The sequence below is a fragment of the Pleurodeles waltl genome, chromosome 7 (assembly GCF_031143425.1).
Source record: "Pleurodeles waltl isolate 20211129_DDA chromosome 7, aPleWal1.hap1.20221129, whole genome shotgun sequence".
NCBI lineage: Eukaryota > Metazoa > Chordata > Amphibia > Caudata > Salamandridae > Pleurodeles > Pleurodeles waltl.
The window spans coordinates 7,740,251-7,758,455 of NC_090446.1; the positions used below are offsets into that span (position 1 = coordinate 7,740,251).

Genomic DNA, 18,205 nt, shown 5'->3' on the forward strand with positions numbered 1-18,205 from the left:
AAGTTTCATACCAGTTTTTGGGTAAGATCTTTTCGGCTTCAACAAAGGATCAAGACCACATTTGTCATAATAATGCTATTTCACTTGCTAAAGACCTCTCGGCTTTTTATAAGGCAAATGGTAAACGTCACTTTTTACACTCACTATCTGCCTACCAGGTCAAGATTCCAGCGACTCTCTTATACGCGATTGAATGTATTGATATAACCAAATGGGATTTTCTTGACAAGACAGAAGGCCGCATTCTGAGACGCATGGTTTTCTGCAATCATGCAGTCTCAGGGGCAGCATTACGTCTTGAATTTGGCATTAAGAATATCTTTGTGCAAGGCCTTGCGTCAGTGATAAGGAGGGCGCATAACCTCATGCATAGCGAGGAATTTACATTGAGAAATCTGGCCTATAGTGAGATCTTTAACAACCTGAGAGAAAAGTCCAGGTTCTTTAGAAATTATACCAAAGCTATTCGGCTCTTAGAGCTAGACTTGGACCTCTGTCCTTCAATTTCTTATGTATTGTTAAAAAAACTTTGAAGGAAGCAAAATGGCCCAAAGGCTTCCTGCTGGACCTGGATGCGTGCCGCCATAGAAGAGGTCTAGAGAATTTAACTAACTATGTAACTATGAAAATGGTGCAACCCTATCTGACCTGGAATCTACACCATGGGGTGAGGCGATTGTGTATCCTGCTTAGACTTAATAGAATGCCCCTGAGAGTTCTTACTTCTAGGTGGGATGACTCTACTAACATTTGTGATCTGTGTCAAGGCGGGATACAGATTCTTTAACATGTTCTGTTTGTCTGTCCTGCTTTAGCCGCACCAAGGAAACTATGGTTGAAACCTCTCTTTTTGCGGCTTAATATCAGATCTCATAGAGAGGCCTTAGATTTATGTTATACCCCCCGCAATGAAAGATTTTGTAACACGATTTTAAAACATTTTCAATCATTCTTGCAGTTATTTTGAATTCTTGTGTTTTAAATTGTGTACTATTTTACTATGTATTTATATGCCCCGTCTTAGTAATGTGTATCATCTTATGTTCAGCTAACATGATTTTTGTATCACTACTCATGTGGATCTCTTAGGAGTTCCAAATCATGATAATAAAATATTGATTGATTGAAACTGGTACAGTATTTTCATTCTACATTGCATTTGAGCCTTATGAAAAAGTATCTGCTTAGCACATACCTTCTCAAAGGGAACAAATGCGATGTAGAATGAAAATACTGTACCAGTTTAGCAAATGAGAGACGCTGTGTCTCAATTTGCACAAAAGAACAGAAAAATGACATTTAAATAAACCAGCAGATACTTTTACTGAAGGCACAAAAGCGAAGCAGAATGAAAATAGTGAAAGTATATGCTTGTTTTTTTAAACTCTGACATTTAATGGTGCCTTAATGCAAATTGAAAGGCAGCGTGTCTCTCTCTCGTTTGCTAAACTGGGACTCTATTTTCATTTTATGTTGCATTTGTGCCTCATAAAAAAGCATCTGCTTGTTTATTTAAACTTATGCAAGCAGCAACGGGAGGAAGGTGGTGGTGGAGGACGGCACTGGGAGATTAAGTGAACTCTGAATGGTGCAATGAAATGCAAGCAGTGACGGGCACCGAAGCTGAACATTCACCCACAAAAGACTGGAAACAGTGTAACCTGTGCAGGAAACGAATGAACACATAGGGGGTCATTTCAACCTCGGCAGTCTTTTCACAAGACCGCCGAGGGACCACCATGCTGAAGACCGCCAGTGGTGGCAGTTTTCCGCTCGGCGTATTGTGACTGCTGGCAGCCCTCCGTCCTTTTCCGGACGGAGAGCAGCCAGCAGCCATACTGGCGGGCGGGGGGGAAGTGGAGGTTGCTTCACCTCCACCGCCACGTCAACAGAACACCGCCCACCGAATCACGTTCTGTGATTCGGCGTGGCGGTGTTCGGTTGACGGTGTGCTGGCGGCGGAGCAGCCCCCATGGATCCCGTCCCCTCCCGCAAGATCAATGGACAAGGTAAGTTGATCCTCCGTTAGGGGAGGGGTGTGTGGTGTGATGGGTGGGTGCATGGGGGTGTGCATGGGGGTGTGCGTGTGAGTATGTAGAGGGGGGGTGTGAGTGCGTGTATGCATGCGGGGTGTAGTGTGAATGAAAATGTGTGCGTGTCTGTCTTTATGGATGTCTGTATGGATGTGTGCGTGTATGTCTGAATGAGGGTGTGTGTGTCTCTGTTGGCATGTTTGTTCGTGTATGTGCGGGAATGTGTGTTGGTGGTGTCTGCATGCGTGTCGGGTGTGTGTCTGTGTTGTGATGTCGGGGGTAGGGGTGGGGGGGGTCCTGCCACCTTTGGGGGGTGGCAGGGGGGTGGGGGGTGTTGGGGACGGACTCGGGGGAGGGGGTGGGGGGTGTCGGAGACCCCTATCAGTGCCAGGGAAGGAATTTCCTGGCACTGATAGTGCTTACCGCCATGGATTTCACGGCGGTTCCAAACCCCATGAAATCCATGGCGGTAATCCGGGTCATGATACCGGCGGCGGTCTTGTGATGGCCACTGGGCTGGAGACCCAAGTCTCCAGCCTAGCGGTCGTCTCCGCCATGGCGGTCTGATCGGAGAAGTGGCGGATGACCATGGCGCCATGGTCATAATTCCAAATTATTTACCGCCAGCCTGTTGACGGTAAAACCGCCACTTCTCCGTCAACCGCCAGGGTCGTAATGACCCCCATAAACACTGAAGCGTAAATATACCAGTATTTGGGCGTTGCTCTGTGGGAGGAAACTAAACACAAAAAAGGAGGGACAAAGAGGAAGGATTCACCCCTTTACAAGTAAGCATTTTTACAGGACAATCGGAGGGAAGTATAAAAAGGCAGTGGGTGGCTGTTAGCCCACAAAGTATATAAATCTTGTCTTAAAGAGACAGCGCCAGCGTTGCTTAGGCTCAACCTAAAAAAGGTCTGCTATTCATGCACCCCACATTTTAATCAGTGAGATTCACACAAGTAATTCCATTTCAGTCACAAGCACATGGTGTGCTCACTACCCTTAAAGGTACATAACCACCCATTCTTTCTATTCTAACAATCAACCACTCTGCAGGGACCACTCTCAAACGTAGAGGGTGTGCAGAGATCCCCTTTGGTAATGTCCCCATTCCAAGTGTCTCTGTGCCTCTGGAGGGGCCCCAACATAAATAAAACCTCTTGTGAAGGAAATCACTTTGTCACTGTTGCCTTCCCCATTCTGCACCCATCTAGGTTATCTGCCTCCCACCATTCCCCTTTTAGATTAGTTCAGTTCTACCAAGTGGCATCCAAATAGGAGCTAGCAGGGTAATTTATTCTCTGATAATATGGAAGGCTAGCACTGCATATGTTGGGGGTAGGGGAGGCAAGATCATATGGAATTTAGTAGGTATCCCTTGCAGGGTTTCTAAAGAGAAGCCCTTTGCCCTGGGTCAAAACTCCAGTCTTCCACTTCTGCCCTGTGTTTCAAGTTCCTAGGTCTCAGCAGCTCCTGACCATAGATGGTACTCCTGACCAGGGTTACTCAGGGCTGCAGAGTCCACCACTCCAATATCCGGGGGTCACTGCTATCCCCCTTGTGGATCCACATCTCCCCTCTATCCATAGTTAGCCTGCTCTGCTCCTTATGTTGCCACGTCCTACTCAACAGTAAAGGCCTCATTACGAGTGTGGTGATCTGACAATGGCCAACCTTGCAGTGACAACCAGAACGCCGCACATTACAACCCTGGCGAACATTGTTCCTGATGGGCTGAGGGTGGTCTGAGTTGTAAAGCGCCACTGTGCTGATTACAACTGAGCTTTCCGCCAACCTTTCCAAGGCTGTCACCTCGCCATGGAAAGGCTGACCAAAAGCCAGTGCAGGGCCCCCCCTGCCCAGCACCATCAGAGCGCGCCACCATGTTGATTAAAACTCAGCTTTCTGCCAGCCTTTCCAGGGTGGTCACCTCACCATGGAAAGGCTGACCGAAAGCCAGTGCAGCGCACACACCCCCCCCCCAGCACCATCTGAATGCACAATGTTTGTTTTGCAGACAGTACCCATTCCAATGGTGCTGGTGTGCTACGGTACTGGCCTTGACTCCGTTAAGGGAGCTAAGGCCAATATTGTAGCACTGTTTCCGCTGGTCAGCCTGGCAGGAACACATAATACAGTGTTCTCGCCAGTCAGCATGGTGGAAACATTGTAATACGCTTGGGGCGGGGGGGGGGAGCCATCAGTATGACAGTGACGTCTTCCCTGTGAGTTTGGCGGTTGGCTCGTCTAACCGCCAAACTCATTATGCAACCCTAAGTCTCCAGACTCCTCATACGCTCACCAATCAGAGACTTGGGCACCATCACTGATCCAGATGGCTGCCACCACCCTGAATCTTATGGATGACCAGGACACAAACCTAGAGGTTCTCTCACAATAAAACTGCACTGCAGTTCTGCATACCTCAGGACATACAGGGCTTTAGGGCCCTGAAGCTTCTCAAGGGTTGGACAAAGGGTGCGAACTTAACTGCCCAGCAAACATTGTGTAAAATACAACCCCTCCCTCAAACACAAACTTTCTCAATTCTTAAAATCAAACAATATTAATTATTTCAGTATTCAGTTGATGTTTTTCCTAGAACAAAGTATTTAATATAACTAGAAATTACACCCTTGCAGTTAAAAAGTAAACAAATGTTTTGGTAGTTAACCAACTATAAAAGGAAAAGAGTCTGAAACCAAATTTTATGTCTCTTTAATTGCAATACGGAGAGTTGAAGGAGAAGTAAGAAGATTTATTTCCCCAATCTAAGAGTGCGTTAGAAGGATCTGCTGATTTATTTCCCCGAGCACTGCCCCCTAGTGGGTGAAAAGTAGGACTGCACACTCTTGTGAAAAGTGAGGAAGCCTTTTTCTGAGCGCTGCCTTTGTCTTTCCCTGATTCCTCCTTGAGTTGGGCTGAGGACAGTGAAGTGCAGAAACTTTACACCATTTTGTGCCTTCTTAATTGGTGCTTTAGGATGGAGAAAGCATCACTTTTTTTTATATACTTCAGTGCATGCCGTAAGTGGGATGGGTATGCTCAGACGTGGTCCCATGCTTACTGTGCCACTAGGACCAGGCTACACCTGACCGATGAGCCTCAAGCAGGGTGAAATCGGTCTTGGGTTGGTTGTGTTTTGGTTCAGGAAGGACCTGGCCTGGCAGTTTGGGCTGCACTGTTCCTACTGGAGCACGGTCAAGACTGATTTGCATATGGCTGGATCTAAACTAAGGTGCCACAGTGGGAAAGAAAAAAAACAGTGAACTGAAATTCTACCCTGAGTGATTGCTAGTGGTAAGACTTATTATAAGCATTCCTCTCATCACCTTTTGTGTGTTTGATATCCAGATTGTGCACCACAGAAACAACTATCTGGTGTGTAAACATGAGAGCGTTTGCCTAGTAAGTACTCAATCTTTTCAAAAGAGAGATCCTTCACAGAGCACATCATAATATAAATACGACTTTAAACAAGGTGATGGGTAGTCACTAATTCAGAACAACCTGATGCATAGGAATAAAGTATTGTACATTGTTTTTTTATTATAAGATGTCTTGCAGCTAACATGCATGCATTTAAGAAGCAATAGTGTCCTAAGAATTATAAATATGATGTAAAAAATAATAATTCTGTGTTATTTTCCCTTGTGGGTCTTGATATTATGATTTGATCGCGTACTATAGATATCTTGTTTTGGTAAAGGTTATTGAAAAACAACTGGAGTGCTCAAATGGCAAAGATACTTATCATAAAGAAAAACTCATGTTATTTTTTTGAAAACTCATGGTGCCCGTGTGGATTAATACAAAAAGTGGGTTTATTGTCTATGGCCAACGTGAGTGTGTGACCGAGCACACTCATATAATTTTTTTTAGTAAACATAAAGGTCGTCCGGTTAGAGGCTGCATAGAAATATCTGAGAATCCTTAAGGAAAATGTATTTGAAATGTGTGTAGACTGTGTATTTTGTCATTATGAATTCTATCTAATTTTAGAAATTGAGAAAATCAAATAACAATAATAAACATCTACATGTATTTCTGAAATACATAGATAGTCTGGTTGCTGTTATTGTTCTGTATGAATAGAGAAGGAAAAGCTCTTCCTAACAGGACCACAGAAGGCAAATACAAAAGATATAAACCAGTATCATATAGAAAGATTTGGGTAAAACTTCTAGATACGGTCCCCAATAAATACAAGGTAAGAATTAACATGGAGGATGAAAGGGGAGTTTTCCAGGTTTCTATATAGTTAAGCCTTGCTCACCCTTTTTGTATTGAAATCATAGTCACCACACCCTTTCTGCATATCATTTGATGTACCCAAAGTTACACGGGCCCCACCAGTTGTGGGTGGGCAAAGAAGGAGTCACAGCTTACTGGTTGTTTATGGGTGTGTACTCTCAGCCAGCTATCTATAAAATGGCTGAGGAATCAATGGATGTGTAAGGGAGGGTTTCATACTGTAATTTTAGCATGGAAGTTCTGCCCCTTCCATTTACTTTTGGGACACTTTGGCAACACTGTTGAACTTTAAAAAATAAAATGTCCCAGTTCAATGATGGAAATAGCCTCATCTCTGATGTCTGTTCTTTCCCTACTATGTCACAAGGCTGACGGGCTAGTCACTGGTCTTGTTTGTATGAGTTGTAGCTTCTTCATATGTGATCTCTGCTCGGACAGCCACATGAAGTGATAATCGCGACTGGAGTAGCTGCTTTTATAAGTGAAGCTGCTCACGCACCATCATCTTTATTTCAAACTTAGGTCCCTGAACTGAATTCTACTTTTGCATCCTTTCTGTAACTGGAATACGCCTAATGTCTAACTCAAACAATGCCTGGCTAATGTCCTGCACAAACTGTAGCTTAACTGCAGATCTTTTTATTGTAACACCGCCCATCCCCAGGGGTTATTGCGCTCAAGGACAGTGAATCTGTTCTGTGAGCCAATACATGCAGCATGTGGTACGGCCCATATGGATCAAATATTCACATCTTCGTAATCTTTCTATCTCCATATCGGGATGACCAGAGCCTCCAATTGGGTACTGCTTTGTGTAGATGCCAGGACGAAACTAACTTTATTTCTGGGTCACAGAACATTTGTCCAGTCAGCTTTTCATAATTAATTCTGATATAACTACAACAACTGTGGCTATTTGTGTTGCCAGTTCTGTGTTGTATTAATCTCAGACTGAATTTACAGACCCTTGTTATTTTCTGTACATAGGATAAAGTAAATGCTGATGATTTAGACAGCTATAGACCCTTCATCGCATTGGTATTTTCTGTACATAGGATAGAGTAAATGCTGGGGATTTAGATGGCTACAGACCCTTCATCGCCTTGTTCTTTTCTGTATATAGGTTAGAGTAAATTCTGGGGATTTAGTCGACTATAGACCCTTCATCGCCTTGTTATTTTCTGTACATAGGATAGAGTAAATTCTGGGGATTTAGACAGCTATAAACCCTTCATCGCCTTGTTATTTTCTGTATATAGGATATAGTAAATGCTGGGAATTTAAACCTCTACCCTCATAACCATATTTCGGAGAGAGTTGCTTACTACTCCCATGTCTACATGTCTTGCAACAATCTATCTGTTAGGACTGGGATGTCTCGAAGGATGTCTGTGGAGGAGACAATCGTATAATGCTTATATGGTTTCCAGTGGATGACATCAGCTTCTTTGATTGCTTGCATATTAGTGTTTTACAAAAACAGTTGCCAACCATAATCCAGCTTCATGGAATCCATTACCAAATTTGAATTTATCTGGTTTAATGTTATTGGTAAGCGTACAGCAAACATTTTTTATGAGCAGGCTGCTGTTCTGTGGTGACACTATTTGTGACTGATAATGGGTTGCTGATCTCTCAAGTGTTACCACATATTGGTCCATTTTTTATGTTCTCTCCAGTTGCTTTTCTTTTCATCCAGTTTTTTTGTTTTTATGTGTTTTGTTTGCTGCTCAAGTGAGCTTAGAGGGAGTATTTTCTCACACATGCCTGGCTTCTCAATTCAGGTCTGATTTCCTCTGATGTTTGCACAGATCTGCACTGTAAAGCTGCTCACAAGTAGGAGTCCTCTGTAAGTCACAGATGCTAGCTTAGAGTCAAGCATTTCAACTCTCTATACTGCCATTCCTTCCCTATGTAGAGCCAACTAATTGCCTCTGACGTGATCATAACATAAAGTGCTTACAAACTCCTTGCGTGTTTTCTATACAACAACAGGATGCATTTGCCAATTTAAGCCCTGAGTGAAGCTTTTCCTGCACCAAGTAAATATCCACGTGGAATTTCTGATACTCTATCGAGTATGGCAGCTCTTCTATTCCACGCACTGTTAGAGTTTTTCCCTAGCATGGATCCTTTGATGCCTGTACAGGTTTGAGCTCACAGCAAAGTTTTTCTCACACTCTGTACACTGGTATGGCTTTTCTCCGGTATGGATCCTTTGGTGCTTGTACAGATGGGAGAGCACAGGGAAGCTCTTCTCACACCCTGTGCACTGGTATGGTTTCTCCCTCCTGTGGGACTCCTGGTGATGCAGCAGGACAGATTCCTCCTTGAAGTACTTACCACATTCCATGCACTTGTAGGGCTTCTCCCCGTTATGGATTCTTTGGTGCATGTATAGGCTAGAGCTCACAGTGAAGCTTTTCTCACACTCTGCACACTGGTACATTTTCACCCCTGCATGGGATCTCTGATGACTAATCAGAACAGTTTTTTGACTAAAGCGCTTCCCACATTCTGCGCATTCGTGGGGCTTCTTCCCAGAGTGGATCATCTGGTGCCTGTACAGGTTTGAGCTGACAGTGAAGCTTTTTGTGCACTCTGTACATCGGTACGGCTTTTCTCCTGTGTGTACCCTCTGATGTTTCTGTAGAGAGGAACGCAAGGTGAAATTTTTCTCACACTCTCTACACTGGTATGGATTCTCTCCAGTGTGAAGCCTTTGATGTTTGTACAGCGAGGCAGGCAGAGTGAAGCTTTTATCACACTCTGTACATTGGTACGGCTTCTCTCCTGCATGAATTCTCTGGTGTTTTTGCAAAGAGGAACGCAGGGTGAAGCTTTTCTCACAATCTGCACACTGGTGCGACTTCTCTCTAGGTTGTCTATTATGGACCCTCTTATGTTTCAGCAGAGAGGAATGCAGGGTGAATATTTTCTCACATTCTGCACACTGATACAGTTCCACCCCTGAGGGAGATGTCTGCTGGTCCCCAAAGTCAGATTCCTGTCTGAAAGGCTTACCATATTCTATCTCCTTGTAGGGCTCTTCGCTAATAGTGATCATCGCATGGATATCCATGATCCTGCTGCCAGTAAACCTTTTCCCACTCTGCAGACTCTGGTGCTGAACCTCTGTGGTGCTGCTCCTCTGATGTCTTTGAAGAGCAGACTGCGAGACAAAGCTTTCTCCACACTCTGTACTCTGGTGCAGTTCCTCTGCTGAGTGATCTTGCTGGTTATCTTGCATTATCTCTGATGGCATCCCACACGCCATCCCCTTCTGGGTATCCGCCATAATATCATCCGTCACACACCCGTCTGTGTTCTCGTTGCCATCAATGCCTTCTCCCCTTCCAAGGTCCTGGTGTGGCATCTCTGAGGCGTGGCTCCTCTGGTGTGTCCTCATCGCAGACTGTGAGGTGAACGCTTCTTGACACACTGTGCAGTAATAAAGTTTCCTCCCTGAGTGAGATGTCTGATGATCTTGGATTACCTCTGGTGGCCTAGCACATTTTGTGGCCTTGTGGGGTTCCTCTTTGATATGGGGCTTTGCATGCTTGTCCACGTTCTCGCTGCCAGTGCCACTTTTACCACTCTCCAGACGCTGGTGCAGTCTATCTGTGCCATGGATTCGCTGATGTCTATGTAGAGTGGACAGTACAGTGAAACTTTTATCACACTCTGTACACTGGTGAGGTTTTTCTCCCCGATGGCATCTCTGATGATTCATCAAAACAGTCTTTTGACTAAAGCGCTTCCCACATTCCGTGCACTCGTGGGGCTTCTTCCCAGAATGGATCATCTGATGCCTGTACAGGTTTGAGCTGACTGTGAAGCTTTTCGTGCACTCTGTACACTGGTACGGCTTCTCTCCAGTATGGACCCTTTGATGTTTCTGCAGAGAGGAGCGCAAAGTGAAGCTTTTCTCACACTCTGTACAGTGGAACTTCTTTTTCTCAATGTCTATGAAGGCAGATTCTGGCTGAGTTGGCCTAGAACATTCCATGTCCCTGTAGGACTCCCCCTTAAAATTGATCATCCGATGCCTGTACAGACTTTCACTGCAAGTGAAGGTTTTTTCATAATCTGCACGCTGGTAGGGTATCTCCTTAGCATGGCTTCCCTGATATTTGTGCAGAGATGAGCTCTGAACTGATATTTTCTCACACATGGAGAGTTTATCACCCAAGTGCAATCTGGTATGAATCTTTAGACTTGACTTGTCAATGAAGTTCTTCCCGCAGTCCCCACAGGTAAAGCCTTTTTCCTCTGTTTGGATACGCTCCGGTTTCATGAGTCCAGGACATTGGGCAGTGCTGGTTCTGTTGTATGTCCACTTATGGGGCCCCCCCTCAATGTAACAAACTTGTTTTTTGAAGGAGTGAGATGGGCCTGAAACATTATCCCCACAATCAGGACATGGACATGGTGTTTGGTTCATCTGAGACTCTGTTGACTTCTCCTTGAGTTCAGTGGTCTGACCATGACCATCTTCTATACCATTCGCTTTCTTCGGTAGGATAGCCAATGTTCTGGAGTTTATCCGGAGATTAGTTGTATCTGCAACGGGCCCATTCCCTGTTGAAAGAAGCATAACATCATAAGAGTAATAAACTGGAACATTATTCTGCCCCCCCATGGCATCTAGTACATTTAAAGAAGCCTGGGATCTTGACCCTAATCTTGCATACAGTTTACAGATGTTAAAAACATAAAACATAGCTGAAGTACAAATGAAACCTTCTGAACGAGATACTGTAAGTTCAGTAGTTTGCACAATGATTTTAATCTAATAACTAACTCACATGCTGCTACTTGATGCAGTTTTCTAGAACTGGAATTCACTGAAACACAGCATTGTTAAGGACAATGTAAAATTACTGATGGTGAGCCAATTCTTTTTTAGCTATTGCACAGTCCTTTTTTAAAAATTTTTAAAGGTTACAGGGTGTGCGGGAGGGGCTGGGAGAGCAAGTTGACAATGGAGGGCAGGTAGAGAGGCTGGGGAAGCATGCGAACAATAGAAGAGAAGGGGAGGGGCTAGAGAAGCAAGTTGACAATGGAGGGCAGGCGGAGAGGCTGGGGAAGCATGCGGACAATAGAAGAGAAGGGGAGGGGCTAGAGAAGCAAGCTGACAATGAAGGACTGATGGGAGGGGCTGGAGCAGCAAGTGGACAACAGACATTGGAGGGTGGGAGTTAGGGGTAGGGCAGCAAGCTGGACAATGGGTGAGGAAACGTGAGCAAACAGGAGTGGTAAGGAAGCAAGAACAGATAGGGAAGATGAGGGGAGGAAGCAAAAACTGCAACTGAGTGAGTATAAAAAAGAGAAACACGAAGAATAAGTACAGGATGGAGACTGTCACAAAACACAATCACTCTACTAGAGTGCTTAAAATGAAAAACAAAGTGGCACCTGAAAATAAGCAGGGAAGGGCACAAGTAATATGTCTATCCTCCAAGGGAGGGACATACACAAGAATAGGAAAGATAGCTGATAGAACCGGGCGAGTAAGAAGCATGCAAATGAGAGAGACAATGAAACCAACTAAATGTAAGAAATAGACGGCTCTAAGCTTAAAAAAACAAGTCTTGCAACAGACAGCACATTTGCAGTCTCATGAGAGACCTAAAAATGATACCAAGCAGTACTTAGCATGTAAGGCCTTTTATCTGGCTCCATGAGCCAGAAGATAAACAATGGGCAGTGCTAGTGCTCAGAAGCTCCATTTTCACTCACTTTCTAGGGCACTAGACACTAATGCAAGTTAACTTGACAGTCAATATTCCCTTACATGCCCAGTTTATGATTCGTATCTTGGACAAACAATCAAAGTTCTATCCAGGAAGTGGTGGTAGGTTTGGACTTCAATTACAACATGAAGCAGTAACTGCACAGGTTAAAGGTAAATGTCCAGTGAGTAGTAATGTTTTCAAAAGGTTATGACTTTATTTCCAAGATGGAGAGGTAGGGCACAAGGAGGAACAAGATCACTCGCTCTACATCCCAACTCCTTTTCTTCTCCAAGATAGCGGAACGTTTTGCTGCCTTACGTATATCCATCTTCTAGCAATCCCAACAGCCCACTTCAGTCAGGCTCTTCATTCTATTGAAGCCACTCTCTCCAATGTTGCCAATTTTAATTCATTGGACTCACCACAAGCATCTATCCTCTTTCCCAATTCTCCTTGACCTACTACCTGCATCTAACGTAGTAGATCATCCTTTACTTTCCTCCCACCATACCATTGGCATCAAAGGCTGTACTCTACAATGGTTCCCTTCGTACACATCAGACCAATCCTTTTCAGTGGCACAGGACTCCAAAACATCCCAAATGATCTCTCTGTACCCCCGAGGGACAGTGGCGTGCTCTTTCTACATCCCCAAGCTTGCACCATCATCCTGGCTTCTCCTGTCTTCACTAGTCCAATCACACACAAATCTTTCTTTCCACTTCTACCCTTTTCCTCATCTTTAATGATGCATCTCTGACTGTCTCCAAAACCGAGGTCCTTTCTTACTGGTCCCTCCATCTAGATCTACACACGTTCTTCTGGATTTCTTTACTTTCTCATCAGCTTCAAATCTGATCATAACATTCAAACCTGTGATGGGCATGTAATCATTTATTACTACAGCCACCACTGTGGCAAGATAGTAGGGGCACATTAACGAGGCTCTTTGCATCGCGTGCAAGAGTGATGCAACTGAAAAATGTGATTTATGAAGCTGTGCAAGGCCACCTTGCGTGCCCCTCATTGGGTTCATAAACCTCGAATAATGCAACACAGTGCAAATCACTGTGTTGCATTACTCTGCACCAGAGAGGTGTTTCCATGGGTGGTGCGTGGGTTCATCCATGGATTTTGACGCATTCTGAGATTTATCAGAAGTGGTTGCAAGGGAATGTGCCAAAAACCTAAATCTCCCTAGCTGAGGCGGAACTAGGAGAAATATGATTATGTCTACTTGTTGTTTCCTCTTTCTATGTGTGTTGCATTCTGCAGTAGACATAGAAAGAGGAAAAACCCTCAGGGGATGGTTTTTGTGCTTGAAGGTGGCCCTTCCTGCACAAAAACCATCCTGCACGCAACTGAGGCACCATGGTGCAATGGTACCTGTGTTGGAGCTAGGCTGTCAAAAGGGCACCGGCGCTGAGGAAAAGACAGGGATGCGCCGTACTGACTTAATATGGCGGATTCCTGCCCTTTCCCTGTTAGGCAGCAGAGCGCTTAACTGTGTGACAATCTCATAAATATGCCCCCTAGTATTTAACATAAAGAAGCATTGGTAAAACCATAACGGCTCATGTTTATAACAACAGTATCAAATCTCTGGCTTTGTCAATGCTGGTTTGTAAATGCTTGGTTGTAAAGGAAGGAAAAACATTTTAGAAACATGAAAAGCGAAAACATATCTGAATGTAATTCAACAATGTACATTGAATGCAATATTTTCAACCATTATAAACTGCATGATTTATTTCACAAATATCTAACACACAGGACAAACTGTAAAAATAATAAGGAAGTGTCAGGATTTTAATGAAGAAGCTTCCCAGGGACTAACTTACTTTCCACAGGACCAAGAACAGAAACACATGCTACAGCCATGTGTCGCTTTGCAGTAGCCCTAGTAGCAGATTTATGGACTTCAGGATAAGTCCTTTTTACTCATGCTAAGTATACCTTGTGCCTCAAATGCCAGCTAGGAGAAATCTAAAAATGGCTCATGCCTCCCGTTCCCTGATGTAGTAATCAACTCCCCAAAACTAAGTTGATGGGAAAACTGCAACACCCTACTCCGGACACACAAAAGGAATTGTCTTCATGGCATGGTGGGTGAGAAATGTGGATTGCAGCACGGTCTGTCGGTGGAGTCTCCATGTGACTCTTGCAAGATACTCCTCCCAGTAACTGCAGACGAAGCACAAACTGCCCAACCCACAGCCATCTTAAAGTACATTCATGAGCGTGGCGAAACACATATACATCTTTACTGACAGCCCAACAGTTTGATGGACGGCGTTGTGTGCCCAAAACAAGCCACAGCAAATATCAATAACCAGTCTGATGTTGAACACCTCTAGCAAACATAGAAGTGCAGGAGACATCAAAACACAGAGACAGACACCTAGAAGGAGTACTGCAGTCTTTGTATCATTTGCCTCAATAAACACTTTTTGCATGCTGCCAGAACAAACAAAATAGGCAATCTCTCACAATCATGGTGAAAGTGGTTTCTTCTCTTTAAAGACGCTGCTTTCTACAAAGGACCATGCAAGTCATAAATTGTGAAAGCAGGCGATACTTAAATGGAAGGCCCTGAGAAGTATTACCTCACTGATAAAGAAAATGTGTTTATCAACTGATCGTAAGGACTAACTGAGATAAGAGCGTGAAGTGGAGAAATAAAGGACTAAAAGTGCCTGCGGGGTTCTCCTGAAAAGACCTGTGCTGGGAACACTATAACGTAGAGGAAGGAAGAGGGGAGAGAGGTCATCTCAGCTACCCTATGAACTTAGGTGAATCGACATTCCTGCTTATTCGAGGTGGGTTTTGATTGGCTAACTGTACTTTTTTGAGTGATGTGCTGCAAAAAGCTTCTGAGGTGTACACAGAATTTTAAACATATATTTACAAATAATCAACAATGTTTCTATTCTCTGCTAAAGGAAAAAAATAAAGCTGGATAAAAGGCACAGTATGTCCTCCTGAAAACATTGGCAAGTTAGAAATAAAGTGTTAGGAACACCCTTAGAACATGGATAGAATATAAAGAGAATGAATGAACAGTAACTTGTAAAGTGCACTGTCACTCACAATTAGGCATCCTGCCACTAGGCTTAGGACCCACATGAACCCACAGGTGAAGGCACTGGGCAAGAAGATAACGGCTGATAGAATAACTTGGTTAAGGAAGGTCACGGAGAGTACAGGTGAGAAAAAGCTCAGTTTGGCTTCAGCGTAACATAAAGCGAAGATGGCCTGAAAGTTGGTTCCAGACTTTGGTATCCCACACCATGAAGGACTTTCCACCCGTGTTTGAAGTCTGAAGGGTGGGGGCTCCAAGTGATTAGTGTTAGATAATCTCAGTAACCTCTGGGTCTTGTAATGACAGAAGCGAGCAGTGGGTATTGGGGTCCGATGGAATGAAAGACTCTGTAAATCATTTAGTACCCTCTTGTGGATTGGCAGACAATGCAATTTTTCCAGAGCTGCAGAGGCTGAGCTCCATTTAGGTGGTTTTAGTGCCAGTCTAGCAGAGGCATCTGGAGTTAGTGGAGTATTTGCTTAGAGCATCCTGCGCAAAGACTACTGCAGTAGTCAAGCCCTTAAGTTATTAGAGCGAAGGCGATCGTTTACCTGGAGGCTAGTGGAAGAAAGTCAAAGAAGTTTCTCAGTGCTTTTATTAGATTAAAGCACATGCCTGCTACTGCCAGAGATTTTGGGCGGAAGGAGTGGGTGGTGTCAAATTTGACCCCTAGATTTTTTGCCACTTCCACAGTGGCAGGGGTTGGGAGCAGAGAGTTGGGCCACCAGCGGTGGAGGAGAACAAGTTCGACTTCTGGAATAGCAGGGTTTCAGTTTTGTCCATGTTGCATTTCAGGTGATTGTTTTGTATCCACAGGATGACATTGGTGACGAAGTTTTGGAAATTAAATTCAGAACTGAACAAGCCTTTGTCTAGAGATAGAATCAATGGGTATTGTCAGCACAGGGTGTGGTAGTGTTTCCAAATGATGAAATCATCAAGATGAGGGGAGTGCTACAGATAATGAAAAATGCGGGGCTGAAGGATGAACCTTGCGGGACTCCCAATGCCAATGGTCTTTCTGTTGACGAGAATTGCTCTAAGGCTACCGTTTGTCTTCTGTCGCTCAGGAAACAATTGATCCAGGAAAGAGCCTCATGGGAGATGCCACTATCTTAGATTTGCTGCAGGAGTATGGTGTGGGATATCAAACACTGCGGAGGGATCAGGCAATATCAACCCTGAATTCATACCAATGTCACCCAGGGTAAGTTTGATGGTTTCAGGTAGAGTGTTTACACCTGAAACCAGATTGTCAGGGTGTAATGAACTGGAGCTTTCCAGGGATGAGATAAGTTGACCATTTACAATTCTTGCCAGCATTTTAGTCCAAGAAGAAAGCTGGGAGATTGGTGGGAGGTTTGACAGGATGGTCATAATGCCATTCTGTGTCTTTCACAGTAGATTACACCACTATATTCCAAATTAAATATTGACACAGTATACATTGTTGAATAAAAACTGACAGTTTCAAGTATGATGAAATAAGGTTTTAAAAATCATATATGACGATAAATATATTTATTAAAAATCACCAAATCAGTTTTTGCCTGACCTTTTGTGAAATTAATATTTCTCCTTTTAGGGAAGAAGCAGCTTTTCGTTCATTGCTCCATTTTCTGATTACTTATGCTTTGCTAAAACACACAGCGCTGTGCTGGACTGCGAGAAGTATTCCTTAGAATTCAGTGGGCTCACAACCTTCCCACAGCCTATTATTGTTGTCACTCTCAATTGCAACCTTTCGAATGCTTCGCACTGTAGGCTTCATGTCCTTTCTCGTGTTAACTCCTCCCTGGAGCATCTATCAAGTACATGTGTTCTCCTTTGTCTGTGTTCTTCCTCCTCTTTTGGAACACACTTTTTTAACAATAAGCATTTCAGTATTATTCTGGACGTGCAATATGCTTTTCTACTTCTAACACAGACATAGGCTCCACATGAATTTTGCTTTCACCCAATCTACTGTCTCTATTGATGTTTTAGGGCCTGATTACGACCTTGGCGGACGGGATACTCCATCATAAACGTGACGGATATCCCGCCTGCCGTCTTGCAAGCTCCATTATATCCTATGGAAGTTGTGAAACGGTGGGCAGGATATCCGCCACGTCTGTGATGGAGTATCCCATCCGCCAAAGTCGCAATCAGGCCCTTAGTTACTTACACCCACAATTGTACTACTCTATGCCACCCTACTTGACTCTACTCTATTGTACACCACTCTGCACAATGCCACTTTACAGTACTCTCTGCACTCCAGTCTACACTACTCCCTTGCACGCCACGCCAAGCCACACTACTCTATGTGTCTCCATTTCACTCTATGCCACTTCACTCTACTCTGTGCCATACCACTAATGTTTAGCCACGCTGCTGTACAACACGGCTAAAAGACCCTGGCAAAGCCAAGAGCGGTCACATAAGAGAGAACCCACTGGCTTTGCCAATGCCTGTTTATTCATTTCTCCTAGTAAGCCTATTACTCTCTTAGGCCGCCCTCTGAATTCCCTACATATCCAGTTCCCTTGCAAACCTTACCTGCTAAGGAGGGCTGTCACCCCACCTATTGTGTTTGTATATTATAGTTTACTGCACTCTACGTTCATTCTTTTACAGATAATCGCAGACGTGTCTGACTACTTTTATCCAATCAAATACTTTGGGCCTGATTTAGATTTCGTGGAGGGGGAAGTCTGTCACAACGGAGACGGAGAGCCCGTCCGCCAAAATTTTATTCAGGCCTTGAGTCTCGGCTCAAAGGTGGGATTCCAGCTCTAATACCAGTTTTAAAGCCATTCATCAATGGTACTGGGAATTATATTTCTTCACATCCTTTCAACTCGGAGTAGATTTATGGCAGCGAGAGCTAAGTGCAGGATATGGCTGAGTACAGGTACGGGCAGCGAGAGCTCAGTGAAGGATATGGCTGAGTACAGGTACGGGCAGCGAGAGCTCAGTGCAAGATATGGCTGAGTATAGGTACGGGCAGCGAGAGCTCAGTGCAGGATATGGCTGAGTAGAGGTACAGGCAGCGAGAGCTCAGTGCAAGATATGGCTGAGTATAGGTACAAGCAGCAAGAGCTCAGTGCAGG

The 18,205-nt window shown here is 44.2% G+C and overlaps 1 protein-coding gene across 1 annotated transcript in view; it reads right to left on the minus strand.

Annotated features, from left to right (window-relative positions):
* Positions 1-4,738: 4,738 nt before the first annotated feature.
* The window catches only part of LOC138303510 (zinc finger protein 271-like), a 159,848-nt gene continuing 146,381 nt past the window's right edge, over positions 4,739-18,205 (minus strand). Inside the window, exon 3 of the mRNA XM_069242692.1 lies at positions 4,739-10,871. Within this exon, the coding sequence (XP_069098793.1) occupies positions 8,398-10,871 (2,474 nt within the window). The 3' untranslated portion in view covers positions 4,739-8,397. The remainder of the gene's footprint in view (positions 10,872-18,205) is intronic.